General features: G+C 41.4%; 1 protein-coding gene across 2 annotated transcripts in view; it reads right to left on the bottom strand.

The window, feature by feature from the left end:
• The window catches only part of trmt1l (tRNA methyltransferase 1-like), a 69,730-nt gene that overhangs the window by 29,967 nt on the left and 26,695 nt on the right, over nt 1-13,068 (bottom strand). For both annotated transcript variants that reach the window (XM_067989730.1, XM_067989731.1), the window contains exons 10-12: nt 11,554-11,766; nt 5,874-6,064; nt 5,104-5,182 (exon numbers count right to left, since the gene is read on the bottom strand). In XM_067989730.1, the coding sequence (XP_067845831.1) occupies nt 5,104-5,182; nt 5,874-6,064; nt 11,554-11,766 (483 nt within the window). The remainder of the gene's footprint in view (nt 1-5,103; nt 5,183-5,873; nt 6,065-11,553; nt 11,767-13,068) is intronic.

The raw sequence follows: 13,068 nt of genomic DNA, 5'->3' as shown, positions 1-13,068 counted from the left end.
AAGCGTAATTTAGCCCATTGCAATCACCTTCTAACCAACTAAATATAGTCAATTTTATAGACACTACCACCAAGGATTACAGCAGTTATGTGCTATAAGTACTCATGCTGAAGAACTAATAAGTATAGCACCTTCTTATGCAACTCCAGTTCCGCCCATCACTAAGCCACCACTGTGAGTCACAGAATTTTCAGTTAGCTTCAATAGAGAATGGCGCTTATGATATTGAGAACTGCTTAAAAACTCTGGGATCTCTGTACACTGGTGGTTACTAGTCAATGCATCTCTAAAATTGTTTTGTTTCATGAAAAAGAAACACAGAAGTTTTAAGTAAGATCTTTGTTATTATCCTCTGGTCTCTCAGGGCCATGCAACAATGGCAGGTGAAAGGGAGAGGATTAGCTGTCCCCAGGCTGCCACAATGGTGCTTTGTGGGAGTAGATCAGAGACCATTCTCCTCTTAAAGAAACATTCCCTCAGTGACTTGGGCAAGATAAGGAACTTGGCAGTGTGGGGGAAATTCAGCTGATATTTCCTCACACCTGCAGTGCTCTAACAATGTGCCATGATAAACGCAAAAAAAAAATCAATATATAGGATTGAATGGAGATTCAGTGGTACAGTATAATTTACATTGTTTTAGACAAAGATCTGTTCACAGTTTCTTGATTTTTACATGTACATACTTTATAGATAAACTAGATGACAGCATATTCGATTATTTGCCCCATTCCCCAGAAGTAACTAAGCTAAGGATTCCAAAGTTATAAGGCTTGCTCTGGCTCCAGTCTTTGGAAATTACTTTGTTTATTTTCCCCTGAACAGAATAAAGAATTGCAGTAGCACTAGACTTCCCATCAGCCTCCATGCAGCTGTTGGCCTTCACTGAAAATCATGCATTGTACTGTTAGATTGAAAAAAAAATTGGGTTGACATACATGCGGGTGTGCAGTGTTCACATGCTGTGTTATCTGCCTTACTGTAAAACGGGAGATTTATGACACAGTACCCTATTATGTCACGCACAAAGAAAAACACTAAGTGCATATAACACACACAAGATTAATCAGTCAGTCACTATTGGTCAATCAAGACTGTTTGCAATTTTAATCTAATATCAGAAAAAATATCACAATTCCCAATAAGGGAAAAAAATCTTGCATGCTTAGTAACCTTAGCAACCAGAATATGATACACAAAAAATTGCCACCTGAAAAAGCAATTTGCTGAGAGTTGGGAGCTTTCAAGAGGCAAAAGGTTTTTATTTGAGGTTTAGATGTAATCCAATCATGAATGGCAAGTGAATTAACGTTTCACAATTTTACGACTCAAGTTGAAAATTTCCTCTGCTTGCCATTTGTAGTTAAACCTAAACATGTGTACAAAGAACACACAACTGCACTACAAGTAACAAACAGGGGGAATTATCTTCTTTAGTATAAGGTAATTCACATTATGAATACAGAGTTGCCTTCAAATGCACACGGCTAAGATTTGTACATTCACAGTAGTTCTGGTGGTGTTGAATCTGTCCCACAGATCAGAGGGCACGCTGAGCACAATGGGAACTGGATCATATTATATCACTGCTTCCACTGGATTTATTTCCACTCAATAAAATACTAATCAGACAAAAATAGAACGACAAGTGCATAAATTGGGGCAAAGCCAAGTACTAAATCAGTTGCTGGTGTAGGAATATCCCTAGTAAACCACAAGCTCATTTATATATGAAAACATACTAAATAGAAAACATACTGAAAGAAAAATAGCAGTTGTAAAAATAGGTGTGTGAAGAGAATAATTGGAAATTGAATCAAATACTGGATGCGCATACCAGGATATTATAATACTGCAATAGTCAATTGCAACAGTGGTTATTCTTTCACTGATAATCTACGTAGAGGCAAAAGATGCATGAAAAACAATGGTACAGAAATCCCAATCACAAGGAAAAACTGAGTAGTTTTCAAAATCCTGCTTGGGAATTGTGACAGGGTGGAGCTAACAATTTGAAACTTGTATACAACCAATATCTTTGCATTCCCTCCCCCAGAGTGCTATTACTCAATCACATAAAAAAATCAAATGGTGCCACCTGCATGAAAACAGGTGATGCTGCTTGGACCAATCACTTTGACCAATTGGAAGCACAGTATTTGCTATCCAGTAAGAGCGGGGCTGTGGTCCGTAACAGCTCATGCAAAATAAATTTGTATGCAATGTCCTAAATTGTGTGCATCTTTCACATCCTTGTTTTGTGATCAACTTCTTACCCACTTTATTGTTTCCATTCATAAGTTTCTTAAATCATACCAATGAAAACAAGTTGAGATCCTCAAACCTCTCTAACGATTAACAATCTAGTACCATCCACGGTGCTCTGTATTTTAAAATTCTCATCCTAGTGTTCAAATACCTCCATGGCCTCGCCCCATCCTATCTCTGTAACCTCCTCCAGCCCAACAACCCTCCGAGATCTCTGTGCTCCTCCAATTCTTGCCTCTTGAACATCTCCGATTTTAATTGTTCCACCATTGGCGGCCGTGCCTTCAGCTGCCAAGACCCTAAGCTCTGGAATTCCCTCCCTAAACCTCTCTGCCTCTCTCTCCTCCTTTAAGTCACTCTTTAAAACCTACCTCTTTGACCAAGCTTTTGGTCACCTGCCCCAATATCTCTTATGTGGCTCGGTGTCAAATTTTGTCTGATAACATCCTGTGAAACGCCTTGGGACATTTTCCTTTGTTAAAGGCGTTATATAAATGCAAGTAGTAGTAGTAGTTGTTGTTGTTGTATTATATATTAGTTATGTACACTTTCTGGTTTACACGGGTGGCTTTTCAGAACAAAAATACTGATTTATACATAGTTGTAGGAAAAGTTTTGAGAAAGCCTTTGAAGGTGGGGTGAGACGTAGCAACGTGGAGGCACTTGGGGAAAAGAATTTCAGTGCGCAGGTCCACAACGGCTGAAGGCTCTGCCACCAATGGTTGAGCAAGCCAGAGTCAGAAGACCAGAGGGTTCAAGCTGGGAGAGCTTTTAGAAGAAGGTGGGAGGAGGGCATGGAAGGATTTGTACACAAGGATGAGCATCTTGATTTTAATGCACTGGAGGACACAAGTGATCGGTGAGTTTGAAGTTTAGGGATCAGCCATTTGCTGCGCTTTTCTATATTTTTTGATTAATTTGCACACTATTTCTGAATACTATTGCTGTATACTAATACTTCTGCAGTGACATCACTGCTTTCCTTTGGATAGCCAATATTGTCTTTTGGAGTTAGAAATTTGAAAATTGCTGGTTTAAACAACTACTACTTTGAATGTATTACTACTACTTTGCAACTTGCAGCAGAAAATAGCATTCACATTCAGTTCGCAGGATTAGGTACACTTCCATAAGATGTAAAATAAAACACAAACTGCTGCAATAAATGACCAATGTTGTCTTAAAGACTCTGAGATCTGGAGTTTTTTTTCATACTGCTAATGCGACTACAAGCACAGAGAACGATTCCCCCCTATCCCCCACCCCGCGACAGCATCACTGGATCATCCCTGACCAGTCCAACATTTGATTCTACAGACTTTGAAATTAACCCTTTAAAATTGTTTCAGCTTTGATGATGGCTATTTCTGACTATATCTTCCTCCAGAACAGCTGCCATTTTGCTTGATTTTACATTTTAGAAAGGGACTAAGTGGTACAGTGAGTTTAGGCAGGGGTGTCCAGCCTGCAGCGCTAGGGTAATGTTTGGGTCCTGAGCCTTGGCAATATAGTCACTGAAACCCAGGCAACTCAGTCCTATATGCTGATATTTCTTACTTGCTGGTTTGTTTTGTTTGAATATTGTCAGCTTAGATTAACTGGACGAGCCGCATAAATACTGTGGCTACAAGAGCAGGTCAGAGGCTGGGTATTCTGCAGTGAGTGACTCACCTCCTGACTCTCGAAAGCCTTTCCACCATCTACAAGGCACAAGTCAGGAGTGTGATGGAATACTCTCCACTTGCTTGGATGAGTGCAGCTCCAACAACACTCAAGAAGCTCAACACCATCTGGGATAAAGCAGCCTGCTTGAATGGCACCCCATCCACCACCCTAAACATCCACAGGCGCACTGTAGCTGCAGTGTGTACCATCTACAAGGTGCACTGCAGCAACTCACCAAGGCTTCTTCGACAGCACCTCTCAAACCCGCGACCTCTACCACCTAGAAGGACAAGGGCAACAGGCACATGGGAACAACACCACCTGCACGTTCCCTTCCAAGTCACACACCATCCCGACTTGGAAATATATCGCCGTTCCTTCATCGTCGCTGGGTCAAAATCCTGGAACTCCCTGTCTAACAGCACTGTGGGAGAACCTTCACCACACGGACTGCAGCAGTTCAAGAAGGCGGCGCACCACCACCTTCTCGAGGGCAATTAGGGATGGGCAATAAATGTTAGCCTTGCCAGCGATGGCCACATACCATGAATGAATTTTAAAAAAGGGTGTTTGGAAAGAGCCGTTGTTAGTATTGTTGCCTCATTGTTGGAAAAATCCTAAATCAGAACACCAAGATCTGTTAATATCAGCCACTTCAGATAAATGCAAATTAACAGGAACATGGATTTAAACTTTATATTTGACCTTAAGACTATATGATATGTGCCTATGCGACTCATAACTTGGACACTCTTGGTTTAAACATGGTCTTTTCGCCTCCCAAATCCATACTTAAATGTGGCACAGACAGATGGCTGAAGCCGGGTTTGCAGAGGCTGTTAAGAATCTTATGTGAAAGGAGCGTGGATAATTTCATACCAGCTCCCAGTACCTGAATCAAAGCCCATATGCTGCTGGCAACTCTTCCATATTTGGGTATTTTCAAACAACTGCCACAAGAAATGGAAATGTTATGCTGGGGGAGCGCGTTTATGAGATTGAAACTCCTTGATGGAGTGTCAAGAGGGAACAATACCTGCAGTCAGTCTGAGCTGGGAATGGTGGACAAACTCATTGGGTAGAAGGATGAAAATTTTCCATTCCTCAGCACTGTTAATGTGATGGCAAACAATAATTCTTGTAGTCCTTAACTACAAGAAGCTGACATACCACAATGGTCCAAGTTCCACAGCCGTCTTTCCTGGCATACTTCCATGACAGTCACAGGGCAGCTGACGGTATGCACTCTCTGAAAGAATAACACTTAATCAGTTTGAAAACAGACCGATGGTTTGTTTCTAGACAAAAAGCAGTGTCGTAAATCAATCTTCAGTGTGGTTACAGTGTTTGTATTGTGTAGTGTTGACTCAAAACTTATATAGTCATAAGACCACATCCAGTAAATGTTTTGACACATCAGAAACCCATTGAGAGAAGCTTTTAATGCATCTGCTTCTGGTTTTGTGCGAATGTTGCCTGTAAAAATGCACAAATCTTATTAATAGCATCATCAAGCTCCAATAACCACTTGTGACACTGGCAATTGTGCTTAGAGGGACACAAACAATAATGTAGTGGAAAGCCTCCTGCTTTAATCACAACTAATTCAGATATAGTTATCCTTCAGTTAAAATCTACCATGGAACCTGTGGATTAAACTGAAATGCTATAGCACAATCTTTCTGCCACTGATAAATATTTATCATTTACATAGCTCACGAATGGCATATACAGGCGGAACCAGGTGCTGCATCATTACAATGCTAAGTGAATCCTTAAAAAGTTCTTGGAGGACTTGAATGTTTCACAGTGTGGCTGTCGAGCAGAATGCCCACAAACAAAGACTGCATGGGCTACACCATTCATGAAGTAAACAAGCAAGAAAATGAAATATTTTTTGAATAAGCTAGTTGCCCAGCCTTTTATTGAGGTAGTCCTACCTTCCAGCATATGGCACTTTTTGTAGAAGACCCGCTCTTCACACCATTGACAGTGGATCAGGCGACGGATTTTCTTCAGGCTTTCGTCTGCCTGGGAGGGGCCTCGAAGCACCCGCACCACCACCAGAACAAAGTGTTCCAGAGCTACAGCAAACAAAACCTCAATACCCTTATTACAGCGTGCAGCAGCCCTGCAAGAGAACATCACACACATCATTAGAAAAGGCATAAGTGAGAATAAAGTACCCCATATTTTGCTCCTACTATCTCCATCAGACCACTCTAGAAAGGTACTACAACAACTGTAAACAGTGGGACCAACAAAATCACTGCAAAACATCAGTTGGACGTTGGTATGACGCAGATCCAGCTGTGGTATAACTGTCAACCAGCTCATTTTCTAGACAAAGTGCCCTATCCTGCATTGTGCAATGATAACATAACATACACCATTGCATTGTTGCATGAGATAATGTAGCTGTGCATCATAGCAGACCCAGTGTACAGGACCAGAATACAGCTCCAAATACAATAGAGATGAGGCAGACTTTAAACCTCTTCTGAACTCTCCATCCCAGATAGAACAAAATGGATCAGCATTAAAAGGATGGAAAAGTATCCCTCAATTACAACATGAATGGTACTGTATTGCAAATTCCATCGTTACTGCTATGCCTCGAATTAAAAATTAATTCCAACGAGTTTAGTAAAATAAAACAAAATTCCATTTTCACCAGCTGAAGAGGGGTTATGTGAGAAAAAAATAAGACTGATATTCTGATAATATACCTAAATATCCACTTATTTTCTACAGTTAGTTTACATGGATTTTGGTATATTTGAATGGAACGGGAATGTTTATAAATCATCTCACTCCATGTAAACGTTCTAAATCAAAGGTTTTGACCTAAACTTAAAAGAAAGTGGTATATTTTGATGATGCAAGTATTTAAAGAAACATCTAAATAAATGAAAGTCAACACGGATTTGTTAAAGGAAAATCATGTTTGACTAACGTGATCGAATTCTTTGATGATGTAACGGAGAGGGTTGATGAGGGTAGTGTGGTTAAAGTTGTGTATATGGACTTTCAAAAGGCATTTGATAAAGTGCCGCATAATAGACTTGTTAGCAAAATTAAAACACATGGGATTAAAGCGACAGAGGCAGCTTGGATCAAAATTGGCTAAGGGACAGAAAGCAGAGGGTAGTGGTGAACGCTTGTTTTTCAGACTGGAGGGAAGTATACAGTGGTGTTCCTCAGGGGTCAATATTAGGACCACTGCTCTTTTTGATATATATTAATGACCTGGACTTGGGAATAGAGGGTATAATTTCAAAGTTTGCAGATGACACAAAACTCAGAAATGGAGTAAACAATGTGGAGGATACAAACAGAGTTCAGGAGAACATAGACAGACTGGTGAAATGGGCAGTCACAAGGCAGATGAAATTTAACGCAGAGAAGTGTGAAGTGATACATTTTGGTAGGAAGAATGAGGAGAGGCAATATAAACTAAATGGTACAATTTTAAAGGGGGTACAGGAACAAAGAGACCTGGGAGTACACATAATCAAATCTTTGAAGGTGGCCGGACAAGTTGAGACAGCTATTATAGAAACATATGGGTTCCTGGGCTTTATTAATAGAGGCATAGAGTACAAAAGCAAGGAGGTTACACTAAACCTTTATAAAACACTGGTTAGGCCTCAGCTGGAGTATTGTCTTCAATTCTGGGCACCACACTTTAGGAAGGATGTCAAGGCCTTAGAGAGGGTGCAGAAGAGATTTACTAGAATGGTGCCAGGTTGAGGGAATTCAGTTATGTGGAGTGATTGGAAAAGCTGGGATTGTTCTCCTTAGAACAGAGAAGGTTAAGGGGAGATTTGATAGAGGTATTCAAAATCATGAACGGTTTTGATAGAGTAAACAAGGAGAAACTGTTTCCAGTGGCAGAAGGGTCGGTAACCAGAGGACACAGATTTAAGGTAATCAGCAAAAGAGCCAGAGGCGATATGAGGAAACATTTTTTTTTAACGCAGCGAGTTGTAATGTAATGTTCTGGAATGCACTGCTTGAAAGGGCGGTGGAAGCAAATTCAACAGTAACTTTCAAAAGGGAATTAGATAAGTACTTGAAGGAAAAAAAATTATAGGGCTATGGGGAAAGAGCAGGGGAATGGGACTAATTGGATAGCTCTTTCAAAGAGCCGGCACAATGGGCCGAATGGCCTCCTCCTGTGCTGCACCTATTATGATACTATATTACTATTAAAGGTTTTGAGCTGTATGACTGTAGGTTCCCTTTTTTGGTTTTTGATTGGCCCAAACTAACCTCAATTTGCCATGCAGTTAGCAGGGATCCTTCAGATCCGTGAATCACATTCAACATCAAATACATGACTCTTACACACCAAAATCTGCAAACTGAAAGACCAACCATTTAAAATTTGTAACTAAAAAATTAAGTAACTGGGCCTGATCAGGGCTTTTGGACAAGGTTAGGACTCAATTTATGCGACCTAAAAAAATGATGGAACTTCTGAGTTGTTTACCAAAATCAACGTGTATCAAAGCAGAATCAAGAGAACACATTGTAATGAGATATACAAAGAATCAACCTAAAAGTCAAATGGGTCTGTAAATAAGAAGTTTATGGGGTCAATTTTAGGATGGCCGAGCGGGAGCGTTCGTGGTGGGGGGTTCCTAAAATTGGGGAATCCCGGAGCAGGTCCGGAGCCCGGCTCCAACCCGCCCACTTCCGGGTTCCCCAATGACGTGAATCGGTGCGCGCGCAGACCCCGCATGTGGACCTCATTGGGAAGAGATTTTAGCAGGGATGTGATTTTGGACTCTCCTCAGCGTGTTTCCCATGCTGGGAGAAACACTCCCTGTTGTTGCAGACATGTTTCAGTCAGCAGCCATTGGGAGATGCAGAGGATTCCTTGACAGTTGGGGGGAAAACTTCATTTATTTCAGCAGGGCACTCTGTCACCTCAGACAAAGTTTTGCCTGCCACATCGTTGTCTCCACACTCCAAATTATTACATCATACCCTAAATTCTGCTGTCCAAACACATTTACCTACTTTGTGAACCCCCTCACACTCACACCGTCAGGATGCTGTCCACCTCCGCCACGTGGAGCTACACAACACAGTGCTGCGCAACAGGCACCTGCACAAAGTAGTCGGCAACTACACATACACCCATTGTAGGGTGACCCAATGGGTGGCATCAAGGGTGTTCATGGAGAACCTCTTGAAAGGGTCTTATTGCACAAGCCAGTCAAGAGTGGCCAAGACGTGACAGTAGTGGTGACAATATATGTAATGTGAGTTGATCAGAAATCAAATATAAGTAAAAACCATGACAAACCCTCAAACACCCTTGTGCATCCCCTTCATGCTCACGACACGTTTGCCTTACGCTTCCTACTACACATACGTGATGCATGCCCTGTGGCTGCAGCTCAGGTAGTGGCAGGTGGGCTGAGGCTGACTGTGAAAGAGATGCATGAGAGGGTGAGTATGAGACAGAGCCATGAGATTGTATGAGGATTGGGTTGAGTGGTAGTGGTGGGATGAGTACTGGGGAGGTGAGGAAGTGCAGGTAAGATGAGGATGAGGGATCAGTGGGTGTGACGAGTGATGTGATAGAGTAGTGTTGGCAGTGCAGAAGGAGATGCGGTGATGTGGCAGATGGAGTGTAGGGGAATGAGTAAGTGTACTCACTTCAGCTGACCTGGTTCGGTCATTGAAGCGCCTCCTGCACTGTATGCAGGTGCGTGATATGTTGGTGGTGCTGGTGACCTCCTCTGCCACCTCGAGCCAGGCCATCGTGGTGGCAGAGACAGGCCACTTCCTCCCGTCCGCCGGGTGGAAGATCTCTGTCCTCCCCCCTCCTCCTCACCCCATCCAGTAAGACCTAGAGTGAGGCATCATTAAACCTGGGAGCAGCCTTCCCCCTGGGTTGCTCCATGCTCTAATTTTGCCTATTTTCTGCAGCATCAGTCAGTGGAGGACTGCCCCTTTAAATAGGGCTCCTCCAGCTGACAGCCTGTGATGCGGGTGCGCAGTCCGCCCGCTGTGCAGCTTTCCAGCGCGAAACCTGGAAGCCAAGGTAAGTGGCTTCAATTTACTTACGGTCGCATGCCAAACCCACCAATTTCACTGGGTGCGTTACCCACACACCCAGTCGACCCCCCACTGTCAACCCGCCTCCCTCCTAATATTGGGCCCTATGTTTCCAATGAAGTCGGTTACATTTACATTGGAACAGTGATGGCAAAATCTGGATTTGAAATTCTAATTTAACTGAGCATGACCCAATGAATTGGACATTCAAGTATGAAACTATTCACCACTACCAATTTTGAACATTACATTTCTTATGAAGTGAATCATGTTTTATGTTCAATATAGTTTTAGAATGTGCTGCTGCATTGCCAATGGCACCTGATCTCAGTCTAGTCTGCGCAAATTGTAAAGAATTGTTCTAATGAACGTTCACGTCTAAATGTTAACCTGCCTTTCTTTTCACAATTTGACTGACCTGCTGTGCACTTTTAGCATGCTCTGCTTTTAAAGATTGTATTTTGACAGGTACTGTAACAGCGGTAAACAAGAAGTTTAATCCTTTCAGTCACACCAAGGAGAAAACTTTCATCCCTGGGATCAGATGCAAATAAAAGTGTTTTTTTCTGCCTCAGTTGCACATGCCTGTGGGCACAGTGACCTTGGCTGTATGTACTTGGTTTGCCTACATTAATCACAATTCAGACAGTGTGTTTTATATTTTCATGAAAAAAAAAGAACTGGCAGATGAAGGAAATGCAAAGAACGACTCATTGTATACAAGATATCAGCATTGCTTTTCTAACTACAACTGATTCCTCTTTGATGTCGGGTATTCCAATAACATCTAAAATTCATATTTACATTAGCGATCTCAACTAAGAATATTGTATTACCCCAACTGTCAGGCTTTCATGTGTCTTGGCTACGTCAGTTTATGAGGGGCACCATTTTGCTACATTGTAAAGGATCACAAAAATGAGAAGCAAATGGCATAAGAGGTACAGTACAAATAGTGGCTGCAAGAGAACTCTATCAAAACAAGAGGTGATGGTATGAGCATCCTAACTGGAAAACAAACTGCTTCAGATGGAATGAATGGGACTGTATCACTGGGTACCCCTTCTGTACAAAACTCTCTTGTGACAAACAAATGTCAGCATAAATGATTCCTCTCCCAAGAAATTAAATATACCCATTTCTGGCATACTTTGAACATGGGGAATAGGGTCATTGCTGGTACAAATCATAGCCAAGGTTCTACTGCAAGTTAAATGCATGACCCAACACCACTGCCCAAACAACCCACCACAATGTTGTCCTTGGCCAGGATGTCAACTGGAAAAAAAGATACAGTAGACAATTACATATTTTATACACACAGGTTGAGTTCACTTTAGATCAGGGATACCTAATGGAACTAGAGAGGGATAAAAAAAAACATGCTTCGATGTGAAATGGCTTGCTCTTAACAGATATTTAGTATAGAGGTGTTTAGGAAAATGTACACACATGCATTAAAATTATTCTTAAACTAAGCAGCCTGGATAGCTACTTAGGAGGCATTCAGTAATAACGCAAGATGTTAATCGAAATTCGGAGTACCTTGCCACAGAAGCAATGACCATTCTGGCTGCCACTTCTTTATAGTACTCAGTCCGCACAATGTTACAACCATAGTGGCGCATGGTGACATTTAAGGCCTTGCAGTACAATGTGCTGATGTCCGTGGATGTCACAGAAACTATCCCAAGATTCCTCACATTTCTGAAGGCAGCATCAAAGTAATTTATTGCTGTTCCGAATGGGTCCAAGTGTCTGTGACATAGGGAAAAAATGCACACTATATAATATTCAGTGTGTGAGTTACCACAGTTTAATATCGGTCATCATCATAATTTAACAACTGCAAATAAGCTTTTCCAAAATGTTTTATACAGCAATTCCCTCCTGCTGCTTCTCCCCACTAGATTCCTCCCTTCAGATAGGAGGCAGGTCAGGCCAGACTGCTGCAGGGACTTCGCAGAAACTTGCATTTTTACAGCACCGTTAAGTCAATAAACGCCCCAAGATGCTTCTTCATATAGCAGTGCATGGATGGCGAAGAGTAAGAAGAGACAACCAACGGTTAAAAAGATAGGTTTTGAGGAGACTTTTAAAGTAGGTACAAGGGTAGTAAGGCAGAGGTTTAGTAAAGGAGTTTCAGAAAGTAGGGCCAAGGTGGCTGATAATGCAATTAAATGATCGACCAACAGGACAAAGAACTCCGAAAGCAGTGAGTTCAAGTTACAGTCGAAGCTGGGTTTTGAACTCAAAACTTTCCAAAAGTGCAACATTTTGCTGCCTTCAAACTCATTGGGGGTAATTTTAACTTTTGACAATGGTGTAAAATGCACAGTATCACATCAGTCAGCCATATACACTCTGTCAAATTTTCATTTTCAGCAACTTCAATGCTGTATAATGCGCGACAGATCCAAAAACGCCATTGCGAAAGTTAAAATTACCCCCATTGTGCCTTAATAGAAAGCGTTAGAGGTTGGTGCAGCAATTAAATATCTCATGTACCAGAAACCCAACACTACAAAGAAAAAATGTGCACAAACCACAATACTTAAATTAACTCTTAAAAAGTCACAAAAAAACAACTCAATATATTTACTAACTTTTCAATGTGCAATTTTGTTTGGTACATCATCAATAATCTGACTGGGTGTAAACACATAGGCCATTTTAATTAACTTTCACTATGCTGAAAAAGGTAGGAGTAGAATACACTTTTAATAACTATGAACAGATCCAGAACAGACAACATCTGCCTGCAATAAAAACATTTTGCCTTCAACTACAGCGCCTCTGTACCAACAATTGCCAAGTGATTTTCCACAGCATTTGCCAAACCACATGGTTGTGGGAAAAAAAAATCACTCCAAAAATTACTACAGTTTGCCAGAAATTTATACGAGCGATGATTTTTCTTTGCTGAGATTGTTTATAAGTATCTCCTCTTTCAGACCAGTGTTCATTTATAATACTATCTTGCTGTCCTGTTACTAAATGTAGAAATTAATTCCAGTCATCAATGACTTTTTACAAGCATGTACTATCCTAATCACTTGC

The sequence above is a fragment of the Heptranchias perlo genome, chromosome 9 (genome assembly GCF_035084215.1).
Source record: "Heptranchias perlo isolate sHepPer1 chromosome 9, sHepPer1.hap1, whole genome shotgun sequence".
Lineage (NCBI taxonomy): Eukaryota > Metazoa > Chordata > Chondrichthyes > Hexanchiformes > Hexanchidae > Heptranchias > Heptranchias perlo.
The sequence above is the reverse complement of the archived record's forward strand: the minus strand, read 5'-3'. Positions and strand labels throughout refer to the sequence as shown.